Source organism: Somniosus microcephalus, chromosome 13 (assembly GCF_052327205.1).
Source record: "Somniosus microcephalus isolate GS21.2 chromosome 13, FLI_Smic_1.0, whole genome shotgun sequence".
Classification (NCBI taxonomy): Eukaryota; Metazoa; Chordata; class Chondrichthyes; order Squaliformes; family Somniosidae; genus Somniosus; species Somniosus microcephalus.
Window position 1 is genome coordinate 3,960,879 of NC_140999.1, and position 19,176 is coordinate 3,980,054.

Sequence of the window (19,176 nt, forward strand, 5' to 3'; positions counted from 1 at the left end):
GACTAGGTACAGTATCTGTAGAGGCCTCCATCTTGACTGCTGCCTTGTGGGTAGCCTAGTGCATCGTGGGTAGCCCACTCTTATATACATACAGCACCACCTAGTGTACCATTCCAGAATGACAGGTTACTGATCATTACATCCCCCTTTCTTTGAGGTTAAACAAAATCAGTATCAATCAATATCAATCAATAACAACATAAACATCTTCAACAGTCAATACATTTTCAATGTAGTTTTCTTTGTACTCAAAGATTAAGTCTATCAGGCTTTTTTATTTCACGTGTGGATGTTCTCAGCACAGGTAAGTCTGATGTGTTTTCATGAGAGCCTGTATGTGTATTTGTGTTAGATTGTTCTGGTGGTGAGTGACAAGATTCAGTTGTGGCATTTTCATCGATTTGCTCTTCGATAGTCTCTTGTGTTTTTAGGAGGGAACGGCGGTTCCTCCTGAGAATCTGTCCTTCCTCAGTTCTAACAGTGTATGACCTTGGCCCTACTTCCTCAAGAACTGTAGCTTTCCTGTTCCATGCATCTGGATCCTCAATCCTGACAACATCATCCCTTGTCAATGGTTTCAGAGTTTTGGATGACTTGTCATGGTATGATTTCTGTTTCAGCTTTAACAGTTGAAGTCTCTGTCTCAGTTCCTTACTCTGCTTTTCTTTTGCACAGCAGGGTAGCGTGGTGCGCAACTTGCGACCCATTAGGAGTTCAGCAGGTGAAGAACCAGAGTCTAAAGGTGAGGCTCGGTAGCTCAGCAGGGCGAGATAAGGATCAGACTTGCTTTCTGTCGCTTTCTTCAGTAGCTGCTTGAGAACTTGAACACCTTTCTCTGCCTTACCATTCAACTGAGCATACAAAGGACTGGATGTGATGTGTTGAAAGTCATAATGTGCTGCAAACTGTTGCCACTCCTTACAGTTGAAGCACGGACCATTGTCGCTAACGGCAATCCTGGGAATTCCATGTCTGGCGAAGATGGATTTCACATGCATTGTGACACTGCTTGCTGTGGTGCTTGAGAGCAGCGCCATCTCAGGATAGTTAGAATAGTAGTCAATCACTATTAGTCTTTACCATTTAAATGAAAAAGGTCCATACCAACCTTTTGCCATGGTGCTGTTGGTATGTCAGCTACTATCATTGGTTCCTTTGCTTGTTTGTTTTGGTGTTTCTGACATGTCTCACATTTGCCTATCATGTTCTCAATGTCCTTATTTATGCCAGGCCAATAAACAGTGTCTCTCGCTCTCCTTTTGCATTTTTCAATTCCGAGGTGTCCCTCATGAATCCTTTTGAGCATGTCTTGACGTAGAGCCTGTGGAATGACTATTCTGTTCTGTTTTAGTAATAGTCCACTTGCGACACTCAATTCTGACCTTATGTGAAAATATTTTGGACAGGAACCTTTTGGCCAACCATGATGAATGTTCTCTATTACTGTTTGTAATACTGTATCTTTTACTGTTTCTTCTGCTATTTGCTTTGATTTTGCGTCTGACACGGGCAGCGCAGCAGTGACTGTACTCACATGAACACGTCTTCTTCAGTAGAGCTCACATGACTCATTGTGGGTGCTCAGGATAGTGCATCTGCTAACACTATGTATTTGCCTGGTGTGTAGATCAGTTCAAAGTCATATCTTTGCAGCTTCATCATGAGTTGTTGAATCCTTGGAGACATCTCATTCAGGTTCTTTTTTATGATGGCAACCAGTGGGCTGTGGTCTGTCTCAACTGTGAAGGTGGGAAGTCCATATATGTAGCCATGGAACTTTTCTAATCCAATTTCAAGCCTAGACATTCCTTTTCAATCTGGGCGTATCGACACTCAGTATCAGTCATAGACCTGGAGTCATAGGCAACAGGCTTCCAATCTTCACCCTCTGCTTGTAGCAAGACCACGCCTAGGCCATCCTTTGATGCATCCGTTGACACTTTGATTCTCTTTGTCTGGTCAAAGAAAGTGAGTACAGGTGTGGTTGTCAGCACTGTTTTGAGGTTCATCCACTTTTGTTCATGTTTTTCTGTCCATGTGAACTCATTTGTTTTATGTAGCAGGTCTCGCAGACAGGTTGTCTTGGCTGACAAGTTAGGAATGAACTTTACAATGAAGTTTATCATCCCCATGATGCGTAGCACTCCTTTTTTGTCAGTGGGTCGGGGCATGTTGAGTATGGTGTTTACTTTTTCCATATCTGGCTCTATTCCTTTACCAGATAGATTATCTCCTAGGAAAGTGACTTCCTGGACGCCAAACTGACACTTGGCTTTGTTGAGCTTCAGTCCATTCCGGCGTATGCTCTGTAGCACTTTAGTCAGTCGCTCATTGTGTTCTTTCAGTGTGGAGCCCCAGATGATGATGTCATCAACATAGACCCGAACTCCTTCCAGACCTTCAATTATGTGTTCCATCGCCCTATGAAAGATTTCAGATGCACATATTATCCCGAAAGGCATTCTGAGGAAACAATACCTGCCAAATGGTGTGTTGAAGGTACAGTATTTGGTGCTCTCTTCATCCAGTTTTAGTTGCCAAAATCCTTGTGAGGCATCGAGCTTTGTAAAGTATCTGGCACCTGACATTTCACTGGTGATTTCTTCTCGCTTGGGAATCTGGTAGTGTTCACGTTTTATGTTTGCATTTAAGTCCTTTGGATCCTTGCATATTCTTAGATCATTGTTCTTTTTCTTTACACATACCATGGAGTTAACCCAGTCTGTTGGCTCTTCGACTTTCCTGATGACGCCTAGTGTGGTCATTAACATAGAAACATAGAAGATAGGAGCAGGAGTAGGCCATTCGGCCCTTCGAGCCTGCTCCGCCATTCAATGAGATCATGGCTGATCATCCAAATTCAGTACCCTGTCCCTGCCTTCTCCCCATATCCCTTGATCCCTTAAGCCTTAAGAAATATATTCAACTCTTTCTTGAATATACTTAATGAACTGGCCTCCACCGCCCTCTGTGGCAGAGAATTCCACAGGTTCACCACTCTCTGGGTGAAGAAATTCCTCCTCATTTCAGTCCTAAATGGCTTACCCCTTATCCTTAGACTATGACCCCTGGTTCTGTCCTGTTCATTCTTGAGCCGGTCACGCAGGGGTGCTGGAACTCTTCGTGGAGCATGTACCACTGGCTGAGCATCCTCCTTTAGCTGGATCTTGTAAGTGAATGGTAGAACTCCAAATCCTTTGAACACATCCTGGAAATTATTCACTACAGAATCCACTGAGTCATCTGGTCTGTTTATGGCACAGTTTATACAGTATACTCTCTTGACCAGTTCTAAGTCCTCACAAGCTTTGTCACCCAGTAGTGAATCAAGTCCTTCAGCCACAACAGAAAACATGAGATGATGCACTTTGTCTTTGACTGTCACTTTAAGTCTGCATACACCTAAGCTATCTATTTTCTGTCCATTATAGTCCTTCAATAGTACTGACTTTTTCTGTATTTTGGGCTTTTCTTTCATATTGTTAATGTCACTCATACTGATTAAGTTTGCTTTTGCCCCAGTGTCTAGTTTCAATGTAACTAATGCTCCATTTACCTGCAGTGGGATCATCCATTTGTCCTCTTTTACTGTGTAATACCCACTGGAAATGTTATGTACGCTAAGTATGGTTATCAATCTTTAACTTAGACACTGTATTATCATTGTTATAAATCCCTGGGTTAAAGTTGCCCATGTGAAGGTACGGCAAGAACTTTTAAGGACACAATGTGACTAAGAGCATACTTTCCATAATTCTGCACCAGTATCAACTGTTGCAGACAGTGAGGCTGCGCAGTCTCCAGGCAGAAACCCCAGGAGGAAGGGGTGGAGTCTGGTTTTTCGAGCGGGAAAAGCTGCAGAGAGCGACTGGAAGAGAAGAGGGCAGGAGCTCTGAAAAGAGGGCTCAGGAGGCAAATGGCTGCCGCATCCCGTCCCGGGCTTCCAAAATCGGCCGCCGCCCTTCGTATTAGTAGCACTGCATCCTGAACTGGCTGGCTGCAAGTCACCAGTACCGGGGGATCGTCGTCTGAACCCAGATCTGCAAGGCAGAGGTCTGGGGAGAGCTGCTTGCCTCGTGCTGATGGGGATCTACTTGGAAAAGCTGCAGAGAGAGAGAGTCACCAACTCCAGCTGCTGCTGTGTGCTCTGCATCCAGAACTCAAAGTGGGATTCAGTGATCGTGAAGAGAATTCAACGAAGGGGTTCGGAGTCGTAAGTCTTGCAGACATTATACATACCATGAGCTCCAACTTAAGCGCGCCAACGAAAGAGTGCACTCGAATTTGGACACAGGGACAGATTCTCCTTTGAATCCATGTAAATGGAGAATGTATGTTTATTATGTCTAGATTCATTCTAATGCATGCAAATGTCTAATTTAGTTCATTGACCTGTAATAATCTTATACTGTCTGATGTTAAAACTATAAAGTAAGATAATTAGAATTAAGCCATTGTAGTAGTGATCTCCTTACTGGACTATAGAATACTGTCTACAACAGAGACCACATCTCACATATATCTAGAGAACCGTGAAAGGGGTTACATTTTGGGGGCTCGTCCGGGATTGTGGTCTATTTATGTCAGTAAACTAACAGTATTGAATGCTCATTGCTAAGAGAGTGGTTTGTGGTTTCTACTGGGCTGTTTGAGCATAAAAGATGGATGTTATTGAGGTTGAAGCTTGGTGCAAACGGAAGCAGATAGCTACTACCCATGCCATTGTGCTGAATGGTGTTGCTAACGATGACCCTGATGATGTCTTGCTAAGGGCTCTGAATTGTGTCAAAGCCTTTGGAAAGGTTAGGATAGTTGAGCGCTGCTTGGATACAGCTACCAAGAAGCAGTTTGTGTTGATCCAGACATCAGAGAACCTGAGAGGTCATGGTTTACCTGAGGCAGTTGGGCTTTCTGAAGAGGCTGGTCCCTGGCCAGTTCAGTTTGTCCCTATTACTACTAAGGAAGAAGAAGGGTTTCAGACCAAGTTGTTGTCATTCTTGAGACAAGAAGGAAAGACTGTTGCTGATGTCAAAGGTCTGATAGGTCCTTCGGCCCTGGATATGAACACTCAGTTGGTCAGTGCCATTAGTTCTCTGGTGGATAAATGCACCAATCTGCCCTTTGAGGCTCAGGGATACCGTAAGCTCCGTATGTTCTCAGGAGTGAGACCAACTCCCAGTGGGGAAGAGGAGTACGACGTCTGGGCTGAGCAGACCCTGCCTCTGCTAGAGGAATGGCAGTGCAGTGACAATGTGAAGAGGCAGAGAATAGTAGAAAGCCTTAAGGGTCCTGCTGCTGACATTGTAAGGTTCTTAAAGGCGCAGAACACCTCTGCTACTTCCTTTGACTACATGCAGGCTCTAGAAACTGCCTTTGGAACTACTGAAACCATTTCAGATTTGATGGTCAGATTCAGAAGCACATTCCAGTGTGAGGGAGAGAAGCTGTCCAGTTATCTGCTGAGAATAGACAAACTGCTGCATTGTATGTTACGGAAAAGAGGGATTGAGTTGCCTGAAATGAATCGGTTCCGCATTGAACAGGTTGTGCGAGGTGCATTGCTCGAAGACGTGACTGCTCTTCGCATACGCATGACCCATAAGTTGCGAGATCCACCTACCTTCACTGAGCTGCTAAGGGAAGTCAGAGAGGAGGAGGATATGCTTCAGGCCCGGAATGTAGCAAAGAGTGCTGTGATGTCCAAGCTTGTGACTCCTGTTACAGTTCCTACTCCTAAGGGTGATGTCAACCCTGAGATGGAACAGCTGAAGAAGGAAATAAATGTCATGAGAGCCGAGATGGCATATTTTCGGTCTAAGCCCAACACAGAAAGGGATGACGCACGGGTGCAAAAGGTTGAACACCCTGCGAAGTCTAACAGCAAAATGAATGATTCCTCTAAAGGATATCCCCATGAAGGAGATAGACCTGGAGTCTTTTGTTATAACTGTGGAAAGGATGGACATTTCAAGCGAGAATGTAGAAGTGAGGAAAATCTAAAAAAAGTAAATGACCGTCTCATAAAACTTACCAAGAAGTCGGGAAACTACAAAGGGGCACAGTAACGGAACGGCCTGCTGTCCCTGTAGTTAAGACACGTTCCGCTAAGTGCAATAATAGACGAGGGGATATGAAAGACATCATACCTGAAGGTTTAGTAGGGCCGAGTTCTGCTGTATCAATACAGATTGAAGGCATTTATACTAAAGCTATCCTCGACACGGGTTCTCAGGTTACCATACTGTACAGATCCTTCTATGACCGATACCTGACGCATTTGCCGTTAACCCCAATCAGTCTTCTGCAGATCTGGGGCCTTAGTCCTGCTGATTACCCATATGATGGCTATTTGTCGCTGAGGTTGGAGTTCTTGGAAGCTGATGTCGGGACCACTGAGACCATTGATGCACTTGTGTTGGTTTGCCCTGACCCCATGGTGAAAGGTGAGGCTTCCATACTGGTTGGCAGTAATACACCCATTGTGAGACGACTCCTGACAAGCTGCAAAGAGCAGGGAGGTGAAAACTTCTTGAGCACCAGACACATTCACCCTGTTTTCAAAAAGGCTTTTGAGAAACTGCCTGAACTTTCTTCCGACGTAGGTGATAGCAAAAGAGGAACTGTGTGGTACGTTCGAGCCAAACCTATCACCCTGCGTCCTGGAGGAGTGGCTAGAATCCCTGGGATACCAAAATTCCCTGGAACACCAGGTACTGAAGCCATTCTGATAGAGTCACCTGATGATCCTGCAGAAGAGTCACGGTTTCCAAATGAGCTTCTGGTGAGACCAGAGTTGCAGACCTCGACAGCTGTGATGTCAAGGAGAGTTACAGTGACCGTGAGGAATATGTCAGGCAAAGGAATCACATTAAGGAAAGGAATGCCGATTGCGCATCTGTTTCCTGTAAATGTACTGTCGTCACATGTGAAGGAAGAGTCCAAAGTTAACTCAACCGGAGATCTGACACCCTCCTCCTTCAACTTTGGAGATTCATTCGTTCCTAAAGAATGGAAGGACCGATTAGTCAGGAAGATGATGGAGAGGAGTTTTCTCTACTCATGAGTTTGATGTTGGTTGTAGTAAGAGTACTCGCCATTCTATCAGAATTACCGAGGATAAACCCTTTCGGGAGAGGTCTCGACGGCTGGCACCAGCTGACATCGAAGCAGTGAGACAGCACCTGTCGCAGTTAAAAGAAGCTGAGATCATTACCGAGTCCAGGAGTCCTTATGCATCTCCTATAGTGGTGGTGAGGAAAAAGAATGGAAAGATTCGGATGTGTGTGGACTTTAGGACGCTTAACAGACATACTATTCCCGACCAATACACCGTTCCAAGAATTGAGGATGCACTGGCTTGTCTTAATGGAAGCAAGTGGTTCAGTGTGTTGGATCTCAGAAGTGGATACTACCAAATACCGATGAGTGAATCGGACAAAGAAAAGACAGCCTTTATATGTCCAGTTGGGTTCTACCAATTTGAAAGGATGCCACAGGGAGTTTCAGGCGCTCCAGCAACTTTTCAAAGAATAATGGAACAAACAGTTGGGGACATGAACTTGCTCGAAGTATTGGTGTACTTGGATGATATCATTGTGTTTGGGGCAACCCTTGAAGAACACTAAGCTCGGTTGCTGAAAGTGCTTGGTCGCCTGGAGGATGAAGGTCTCAAGCTATCATTGGACAAGTGTCAGTTTTGCCAAACATCCGTGTCCTATGTGGGGCATATTGTATCACAGGATGGAGTAGCCACAGATCCATCCAAGATCGAAGCTGTTACCACATGGCCCAAACCGAACACAGTGACTGCCTTGCGGTCATTTCTTGGGTTCTGCGGATATTACAGGCGCTTTGTGCAGGATTACTCCAAAGTGGCCCATCCTCTGAATCAGCTGCTGGCTGGTTACCTCCCACCAGCCGAGAGGAAGAAAAAGGCTAAAGGTAAAGAGAACAAAGGAGTACTTCAAACCCTCTGAGCCTTTTGGTGTTAGATGGGATGAGAAATGCGAAGAAGCCTTCCACACCTTAAAGCAAAGTCTTACTCAAGCCCCCGTGTTGGCTTTTGCAAACCCACAGCTGCCATATGTGCTACACGTGGATGCCAGTCAAGAAGGGTTGGGTGGTGTGTTGTATCAGGACCAAGGAGCAGGGCTGAGACCCGTAGCGTTCATCAGTCGCAGTCTTACGCCATCAGAGCGGAACTACCCAGCTCATAAGCTAGAATTCTTGGCGTTGAAGTGGGGGGTGGTGGATAAGCTGCAGGATTATCTGTATGGAGCGAAGTTTGAAGTGAGGACAGACAATAATCCATTAACCTATGTGTTGACTTCGGCAAAACTTGATGCCACCGGCCACCGCTGGCTTGCTGCACTATCTGCTTACGACTTTAGTCTCCAGGTACAGACCTGGGAACCAGAACATTGATGCAGATGCTCTGTCTCGTCGCCCACACTACCAGAAACCAGAGTGGAAAGATGTTGCTTCAGCAGATGTGAAAGTAATGTGTCAGATGTCCGTGGTATCTGGACCAAAGAATTCATTTCATGCCCGAGAGATTGACCACTTGGGAGCGTCAATGCATGCTGTTCCCCAGGCATTTTGCAACCTTTCCAGTTTGGATGTACAAAACTTACCCATGTTGTGTTCATCTGAAATATCCAAAGCACAACAGGAGGATCCCTGTATTCATGAGGTGTTTTCAGCTCTCCGTCTGGGTGATATTACACAGATCGACAAATCAAAACATCCTGACTATCGTCTGCTCCTAAGAGAATGGGACCACTTGGAAATTAAAGAGGGAGTGTTGTGTAGAATCACTCACCCACCCACTAAACCATGTCATTCACAGTTGGTCCTGCCTGAAAAGTACAGGGAAATAGTGATGAAGTCTTTGCATGATGACGCAGGTCATCTGGGAGTAGATAAGACCTATGGGTTGGTCAAGGACAGATTCTATTGGCCGCGTATGAAGTCTGCGGTTGAGGAGTTCTGCAAGTCCTGTGCACGTTGTGTCCAGAGAAAGACTTTACCTAAAAGAGTTGCTCCTCTTTCACATGCAAAGTGATGGACCTCCTAGACCTTGTCTGTATGGATTTTCTGTCCATCGAACCCGATTCCAGCAATACCGCAAATGTCTTGGTCATTACAGATCATTATACTCGCTACGCCCAAGCTTTTCCCACAAAGGATCAGAAAGCATCCACCGTTGCCAAAGTGTTGTGGGAGAAATACTTCATCCACTATGGACTGCCAAAGCGAATACACAGTGATCAAGGTAGAGACTTTGAAAGTAGACTTATACATGAGTTGTTGTCCATGCTCTGGATTGAGAAGTCAAGAACAACTCCATACCATCCTCAGGGAGATCCTCAACCTGAGCGGTTTAACCGTACTTTGTTAGACATGCTTGGAACGCTGGATTCAAAGCGAAAGAACAAGTGGAGTCGGCACATTGGACATCTTGTTCATTCTTATAATTGTACCCGAAATGACGCTACTGGTTTTTCACCGTACTACCTCATGTTTGGACGTGAAGCGAGGATGCCGGTGGATTTGTGTTTTGGAGTATCCAGTGATGGCACATCACAGAGAACTTACCTCAAGTATGTATCTGACATGAGAAAGGAATTGCAAGCTGCTTATGAACTTGCTGAGTCTGTTTCTGCCAAACAGAATAAAGGAAATAAGCAGAGGTATGACCAGAAGATCCGTTTTTCCCAACTCATGCCTGGTGACCGAGTTCTCATACGGAACCTAGGACTTCAAGGGAAACATAAGTTAGCAGACCGCTGGGCATCTACACCTTACATTGTTGAAAGTCAAATGTCATAACTACCTGTGTTTCGGCTAAAACCTGCAGGTGGGAATGGACCCATAAAAATACTGCACCGGAATCATATCCTGCCATTGGGACAGCAAGTGCGTCTGGATCCGCCAGCGGATAATGAGCCGACACCTAGTAGGAGAACCCTACAGAGAAGAAGGAGGAAAAAAATGAGAAACCAGGAAAACTTTGTTCCAGAAGACAGAAAACCCATGACACAGTGTGTGGATCATGAGGAACCTGATGAGTCGGAAGATGAAGAATGGGATCTATGGTACGACCTCCCAGAGGGACGCATAAGACAGAATCTGGATGAATTGTCTGAACCATTTGGCTCAGACTTGGACATGGTCTGGGAAGAACCAGATGCTTCCGAGAAGGAGATAAAAGAGACTGAAAGGCATGATAACAAAGGAACCAACGCCTCCAACGTAGCTGAAGGAACTGAAGACCGGGTATCCGAAATAAGGAGCTCACAGCGAGTTAAGAAGGTTCCTGAAAGATTGACATACAGTACACTAGGAGTGCCAAGTGTAATGATAGCCCCTACGGTTCGATATGTTACCTCCCTTTATACATGTGCAACCACTTATGTGTAAAGTTCATTAGTCATGGGGACATGCCTATATTTGGTAGGGGGTGTGGTAAACCACTGTTTGTATTCCACTGTGTACATGCCTGGACATGCCTCAGCTGACTCCTCCCACAAGTCCTAGTATAAAGGTGACTGCTCCCCAGCCCTTTGTATTTCTGGACCGGTCGACCACTCGAGGCAGACCTTCATTCTTTTGTTAATAAAAGCCTTTAGTTACTCTCTTAACTCTCAGTCTTTTATGAGTAATTGATAGCGCATCAATTTTATTAACAAAATTTTTATCATGGAGAAGATCCTCACACCAGCATGCCTGGACTTAGATCATCGGGAGGCGGACTCATCCACCAAGTTTACTCACTGGCTTAAGTGTTTCGAAAAATTCCTGACCGCCTCCGCAGCAATCAAATCGGACGAGGACAAACTGGATGTCCTGACCTCCAAAGTGAACCACCGAGTGTACTCGGTCATCCAAGACGCGACCTCGTACGCGGACGCTGTCAAGCTCCTCAAGGACCAGTACACGCGCCCAGTGAACGAAGTGTACGCCAGGCACCTTCTGGGGAGTCGTAAACAACAACCTGGGGAATCGACCGTGGAATACCTTCAGGCACTGTCTGTGCTTGGCCGGGCCTGTGGTTGTAAGGATGTAAAGGCCACCGTGTACACAGAGGAACTTATCCGGGACGCTTTTGTAGCGGGCCACAGATCCAATTACACCCGACAGCGACTGTTGGAGCAGAGTGACCTCGACCTCAACAAGGCCTCTGAACTCACACTATCATTGGATGCAGCCTACCGGGGCATGGATGCTTACTCCTCTGCACCGTGGACGCCGCGGGGAATGACAGCCTGGGACACGGTAGGACCGCCTCATAGCGCCGTGCCACCCCAGCCACACCCCAGCAACGGCCCAACTACCGCAGCAGTGTCCCAAGGCCAGACAGCAGTGCCCCAAGGCCAGAAATGCTACTTCTGTGGCCAAGCAAAACACCCCAGAGCGCGCTGCCCGGCGAAAAACGCGAGCTGCTCGGGCTGCGGGAAGAAGGGACACTACGCTAACATCTGCAGGGCCAAAGCCACCCCGAACCCCAGCAGCGCCGCGTGTGGGCCATGCGGGCCGCCATCTTGGGCCTCCCCGGCCATGTGCGAACCACCGGTACAGCAGCCATTTTGGACGCCTCCAGCCACATGGGGATCATGGACGCCGCCATCTTGGACGACAGCCGGAACGCAGCAGGCCCCCAATACCGCCTCATCTGATACCCGCAGCGACACACCGACCCCTACGCTGGCATCCGTTACACTGGACCAAGCATGACCGCACCAGCTGGCCAGTTCCACAATGGACATTAAGGTAAATGGCCACGATACAATCTGCCTTTTTGACTCTGGGAGCACGGAGAGCTTCATCCACCCCGACACGGTGCGGCGTTGCTCTCTCCCAGTCCTGCCTGCGCACCAGCGGATTTCTATGGCCTCCGAGTCCCAGTTGGCGGACATCGGCGGCTACTGCGTAGTGACACTCGTAGTAGACGGGACCGTGTACGATCATTTTAAACTTCTGGTCCTGCCCGACCTCTGCGCTGCCATCCTGCTGGGGTTAGATTTTCAGTGCCACCTTAAAAGTGTTACGATGGCGTACGGTGGACCCCTACCCCCACTCACAGTCCGCAGCCAGCAGCTCCCAAATTGCCCGCCGCGCACCAGGTGCAACCTCTCCACACTCAGAGTCACCCCCCCACCACTGTTTGCTAACCTCACCCCCGACTGTAAGCCCATTGCCACAAAGAGCAGGCGATACAGTGCCGGGGACAGGGTTTTCATTAAAACCGAAGTGGAGCGGCTCCTGAAGGAAGGGATTATTGAGGGCAGCACCAGCCCCTGGCGAGCCCAGGTTGTGGTCGTTAAGACCGGCGAGAAGCAGCACCTGGTCATCGACTACAGCCAGACAATAAATCGCTACACCCTGCTGGACGCCTACCCACTCCCCCGCATAGCTGATATGGTCAACCAGATCGCGCAGTACCGCGTCTTCTCGACCATTGACCTGAAATCAGCGTACCACCAGCTCCCTATCCGCCCTGAGGACCGCCAGTATACTGCCTTTGAGGCAAACGGCCGCCTCTACCACTTCCTTAGGGTTCCCTTTGGCGTCACCAACGGGGTCTCCGTCTTCCAAAGGGAGATGGACCGGATGGTAGATCAAAATGCGTTGCAGGCCACTTTCCCATATCTGGACAATGTGACCATCTGCGGCCGTGACTTGCAGGACCATGACGCAAACCTCTCAAAATTCCTCCGCACCGCCCAACTCCTGAACCTGACACATAACAAGGAGAAGTGCATATTCCGCACAAACCGCCTCGCCATCCTTGGCTGTGTTGTGGAACACGGAGTCATCGGCCCCGACCCCGACCGGATGCGTCCCCTTATGGAACTCCCACTGCCTCAAGGCCCTGAAGAGGTGCCTAGGGTTTTTCTCCTATTATGCCCAGTGGGTCCCCTACTATGCAGACAAGGCCCATCCGCTGATCAAGTCCACCTCTTTTCCCTGGACGGCAGAGGCCCGCTTAGTCTTCCACCGTATCAAGGAAGACATTGCCAAAGCCACCATGCACGCAGTGGACGAATCCATCCCCTTCCAGATGGAAAGCGACGCGTCCGACTTTGCCCTGGCCGCTACCCTCAATCAGGCGGGGAGACCCGTGGCCTTCTTTTCACGAACCCTCCAAGGCCCGGAGACCAGACACTCCGCTGTTGAGAAGGAGGCCCAGGCGATTGTGGAGGCTGTGCGTCATTGGAGGCACTACCTGGCCGGAAAACGATTTACCCTGCTCACTGACCAACGTTCAGTTGCTTTCATGTTTAACAACAAGCAGAGGGGCAAAATCAAAAATGACAAGATCTTGAGGTGGAGAATCGAACTTTCCACCTACAATTACGAGATCTTGTACCGGCCCGGGAAGCTCAATGAACCCCCGGATGCGCTATCGCGTGGCACCTGCGCCAGCGCGCAGATCGATAGACTGCGGGCCCTCCACAATGACCTCTGCCACCCGGGGGTCACCAGGTTCTTCCACTTCATCAAGGCCCGCAACCTGCCTTACTCTATTGAGGAGGTCAGGACCATGACCAGGAACTGCCAAGTCTGCGCTGAGTGCAAACCGCACTTTTATAGACCAGACAGGGCCCACCTGATAAAAGCCACTCACCCCTTCGAGTGCCTGAGCGTTGATTTTAAAGGGCCTCTCCCCTCCTCCGACCGCAATGTGTACTTCCTCAATATTATTGATGAGTACTCCCGTTTCCCGTTCGCCATCCCCTGCCCGGACATGACCAGTGCCACGGTCATTAAATGTCTGAACGACCTCTTCACCCTGTTCGGTTTCCCCAGCAAAATCCATAGCGACCGGGGCTCATCGTTTATGAGCGACGAACTCCGTCAGTACCTGCTAACTAGGGGTATTGCCACAAGCAGGACCACCAGTTACAACCCCCGGGGGAACGGACAGGTGGAAAGAGAAAATGCGACAGTTTGGAAGGCCGCCCTGCTAGCCTTAAAGTCTAGGGGCCTTCCAACCTCCCGCTGGCAGGATGTGCTCCCCGATGCGCTCCACTCTATTCGGTCACTGCTCTGCCCTGCCACTAACGCCACCCCTCATGAGAAAATGTTTGTCTTCCCAAGGAAGTCCACATCGGGGACATCGCTACCGACATGGCTGACGTCCCCAGGGCCGGTCCTACTGAGAAGGCACGTGAGGACCCATAAAACGGACCCCCTGGTCAAGAGGGTCGACCTCCTCCACGCCAACCCCCAGTATGCTTACATTGCATACCCGGACGGGCGGGAGGACACAGTCTCCATAAGAGACCTTGCACCCTCGGGGGCCGCAGTAACCCACTACTCACTACCACCACCCCCCACGATCCGATATCCAGCCCCAGCAGACGGCAGGCCTGGGCCCCGCGACCCGCTCGACATCTACGAGGACGACACGCCTGTGCCACAGCCCACGCAGGACTCGACGCCGGAAGCTCCACTACCCCTGCCGTCGCCACGCCGATCACAGCGGCAGACAAGACCTCCGGAGAGACTCCAATACACTAACTTTTAATACACTTCACCCCGCCGGACTCAATTTTAAACAAGGGGTGAATGTGGTAAACCACTGTTTGTATTCCACTGTGTACATGCCTGGACATGCCTCGGCTGACTCCTCCCACAAGTCCTAGTATAAAGGTGACTGCTCCCCAGCCCTTTGTATTTCTGGACCGGTCGACCACTCGAGGCAGACCTTCATTCTTTTGTTAATAAAAGCCTTTAGTTACTCTCTTAACTCTCAGTCTTTTATGAGTAATTGATAGCGCATCAGGGGGGGAGTGTAATACCCACTGGAAATGTTATGTACGCTAAGTATGGTTATCAATCTTTAACTTAGACACTGTATTATCATTGTTATAAATCCCTGGGTTAAAGTTGCCCATGTGAAGGTACGGCAAGAACTTTTAAGGACACAATGTGACTAAGAGCATACTTTCCATAATTCTGCACCAGTATCAACTGTTGCAGACAGTGAGGCTGCGCAGTCTCCAGGCAGAAACCCCAGGAGGAAGGGGTGGAGTCTGGTTTTTCGAGCGGGAAAAGCTGCAGAGAGCGACTGGAAGAGAAGAGGGCAGGAGCTCTGAAAAGAGGGCTCAGGAGGCAAATGGCTGCCGCATCCCATCCCGGGCTTCCAAAATCGGCCGCCGCCCTTCGTATTAGTAGCACTGCATCCTGAACTGGCTGGCTGCAAGTCACCAGTACCGGGGGATCGTCGTCTGAACCCAGATCTGCAAGGCAGAGGTCTGGGGAGAGCTGCTTGCCTCGTGCTGATGGGGATCTACTTGGAAAAGCTGCAGAGAGAGAGAGTCACCAACTCCAGCTGCTGCTGTGTGCTCTGCATCCAGAACTCAAAGTGGGATTCAGTGATCGTGAAGAGAATTCAACGAAGGGGTTCGGAGTCATAAGTCTTGCAGACATTATACATACCATGAGCTCCAACTTAAGCGCGCCAACGAAAGAGTGCACTCGAATTTGGACACAGGGACAGATTCTCCTTTGAATCCATGTAAATGGAGAATGTATGTTTATTATGTCTAGATTCATTCTAATGCATGCAAATGTCTAATTTAGTTCATTGACCTGTAATCTTCTTATACTGTCTGATGTTAAAACTATAAAGTAAGATAATTAGAATTAAGCCATTGTAGTAGTGATCTCCTTACTGGACTATAGAATACTGTCTACAACAGAGACCACATCTCACATATATCTAGAGAACCGTGAAAGGGGTTACAACTGCATTAACTTTATGTTCAGCATTGTTAATTCCTGAGGGCTGCACATTTTCTGTATCCTTTTTGATATTGTCACATGACACCATTCCTACAAAACATGTCTCACTTAAATCAGTGTCCTCAATTACATTAACTTGTTGCCCTTTCTTAGTTTTTACTTTTGAAAAGCATTGTTTGGCAAAGTGATTCTTTCCATGACATTTTGTGCACATTTTTCCAAACGCTGGACATTGTTTTAACTGGTGTTTGTAACCACAGCGTTTACAATTAAAAATTCCTTCCTCCGATTGCTTTTCACTTCTGTTCTGCCCATGTTTCTTCCCCTTGTAGGACACAGCACCGACAGCAGCACTTACTACAATCGCATCATTATTGATTTCACTGAAAGTCTTCGCATGCTTTTGAGCTAGCTCGCTGGCTTGGCATATTGTCACAGCATTTTCCAATGTTAGTTCGGTTTCTCTCAACAGACGTTCCCTGACCTTTTTATCATGAATACCAAACACAATCTGGTCACGAATCATGGATGCTTTCAGCTCAGAGAAATTACATGTCTGTGCTTTCAGTTTCAGATCAGTCACAAAGCTATCAAAAGTCTCATTTTGCTGCTGTGTCCTTGAACAGAACACGTATCTTTCATAGGTCTCATTCTTTTTGGGAGAACAATGTGTATCAAACTTCTTTAGCACATCGTCTAATTTTTCTCTGTTCTCCTCTGGATTAAATACAAATGTATTAAATACCTCTATCGCTTGTGGGCCTGCAACCGTGAGCAGCAACGCTATCTTCCTTGCGTCTGGCTTCGTACCGTGCCCGATGGCAGCAATGTAGAGTTCGAATTGTTGTTTAAAAGTCTGCCAATTGTAGTTGACATTTCCTGTGAGTTTCAAACGCTCTGGTGGCTTCAAATTCTCCATGTCGCGTTGCACAATATTCAGCAGATCTTACCAATCCTGGTACCATGTTATGTTCATTAATAACTAGTCGTTTTTATTAAGAACAGCTAGCTTTTGCTAGATACTTTATTGAGCACATGTGGACTAGGTACAGTATCTGTAGAGGCCTCCATCTTGACTGCTGCCTTGTGGGTAGCCTAGTGCATCGTGGGTAGCCCACTCTTATATACATACAGCACCACCTAGTGTACCATTCCAGAATGACAGGTTACTGATCATTACAGTGCAGAGGGAGCTTTACTCTGTATCTAACCTGTGCTGTACCTGCCCTGGGAGTGTTTGATGGGACAGTGTAGAGGGAGTTTTACTCTGTATCTAACCTGTGCTGTACCTGCCCCGGGAGAGTTTGATGGGACAGTGTAGAGGGAGCTTTACTCTGTATCTAACCCTGTGCTGTACCTGCCCTGGGAGTGTTTGATGGGACAGTGTAGAGGGAGCTTTACTCTGTATCTAACCCGTGCTGTACCTGCCCTGGGAGTGTTTGATGGGACAGTGTAGAGGGAGCTTTACTCTGTATCTAACCCGTGTTGTACCTGCCCTGGGAGTGTTTGATGGGACAATGTAGAGGGAGCTTTACTCTGTATCTAACCCTGTGCTGTACCTGCCCTGGGAGTGTTTGATGGGACAGCATAGAGGGAGCTTTACTCTGTATCTAACCCGTGCTGTACCTGCCCTGGGAGTGTTTGATGGGAGAGTGTAGAGGGAGCTTTACTCTGTATCTAACCCGTGCTGTACCTGCCCTGGGAGTGTTTGATGGGACAGTGTAGAGGGTGCTTTACTCTGTATCTAACCCATGCTGTACCTGCCCTGGGAGTGTTTGATGGGACAGTGTGGAGGGAGCTTTACTCTGTATCTAACCCGTGCTGTACCTGCCCTGGGAGTGTTTGATGGGACAGTGTGGAGGGAGCTTTACTCTGTATCTAACCCGTGCTGTACCTGCCCTGGGGGTGTTTGATGGGACAGTGTGGAGCGAGCTTTACTCTGTATCTAACACGTGCTGTACCTGCCCTGGGAGTGTTTGATGGGACAGTGTGGAGGGAGCTTTACTCTGTATCTAACCTGTGCCACACCTGCCCTGGGGGTGTTTGATGGGACAGTGTGGAGGGAGCATTACGCAGTATGTAATCAGAATTTTAAGGTTAGATTATTGAGTATTAGTAATGATGACTTAGTGCATATTTCTGGTGTGTTATTAGCTGCCAATAGTTATTGGTTAGCTGTGATTTAATTTATCACAATTTATTAATTAGATTATTATTGCTTTAGTAGCCATTGACTCATTATGCTTAGCAGGTTGTAATTTGGTATTGATTCTGATTAGTACAGTGTGATATTTATGATTGAACTGGCTGTTCGTCTCCATTGCCTCAGATTGCCGCAGAACAGAGGCAGTGGTTGTACCGACGCCCTCTGGACATGGGCTTCGTGATTTACCTGATGTTTGCTGTTCTCTTCACTCTCTTCAGGGGCTGTGTAAGTATTGGGCATTGAAAGGTCCGTGAGCAGCTTTGTTTGGCCGGCTGGAAGGACACTGTTTATTTCACCCCTGCCGAGTCCAGCCTCCTTTCAAACTCCCGCAAAGAATGCTGATCATTTCGATTTATGAGGGTGTGTTGGGGCTGAGGGTTTAACTGCTGCAATTGAGCTCCTGTGGAGAAACTGTGCAGAACAATCGGCGAACACACCGTCCTTCCTCCTCCAGTGACAGCCGTGGCTCAGTGGGCAGCTCTCTCTCTCGCCCCTAGTCCGAAGGTCGTGGGTTCAAGACCCACTCCAGAGACTTGAACACAAAACCCAGGCTGATACTCCCAGTGCAGTACTGAGGGAGCGCCGCACTGTCGGAGGGGCAGTACTGAGGGAGCGCCGCACTGTCGGAGGGGGAGTACTGAGGGAGTGCTGCACTGTCGGAGGGGCAGTACTGAGGGAGCGCCGCACTGTCGGAGGGGCAGTACTGAGGGAGCGCTGCACTGTCGGAGGGGCAGTACTGAGGGAGCGCTGCACTGTCGGAGGGGCAGTACTGAGGGAGCGCTGCACTGTCGGAGGGGCAGTACTGAGGGAGCGCTGCACTGTCGGAGGGGCAGTACTGAGGGAGCGCTGCACTGTCGGAGGGGCAGTACTGAGGGAGCGCTGCACTGTCGGAGGGGCAGTACTGAGGGAGCGCTGTACTGTCGGAGGGGCAGTACTGAGGGAGCGCTGCACTGTCGGAGGGGCAGTACTGAGGGAGCGCTGCACTGTCGGAGGGGCAGTACTGAGGGAGCGCTGCACTGTCAGAGGGGCAGTACTGAGGGAGCGCTGCACTGTCGGAGGGGCAGTACTGAGGGAGCGCTGCACTGTCGGAGGGGCAGTACTGAGGGAGCGCTGCACTGTCGGAGGGGCAGTACTGAGGGAGCGCTGCACTGTCGGAGGGGCAGTACTGAGGGAGCGCCGCACTGTCGGAGGGGCAGTACTGAGGGAGCGCTGCACTG

At 48.5% G+C, this 19,176-nt stretch overlaps 1 protein-coding gene across 1 annotated transcript in view; it reads left to right on the forward strand.

Moving 5' to 3' along the window:
• Positions 1 to 19,176, forward strand: part of tm6sf2b (transmembrane 6 superfamily member 2b) — a 37,247-nt gene that overhangs the window by 12,205 nt on the left and 5,866 nt on the right. Inside the window, exon 7 of the mRNA XM_086004361.1 lies at positions 18,083 to 18,184. Within this exon, the coding sequence (XP_085860487.1) occupies positions 18,083 to 18,184 (102 nt within the window). The remainder of the gene's footprint in view (positions 1 to 18,082; positions 18,185 to 19,176) is intronic.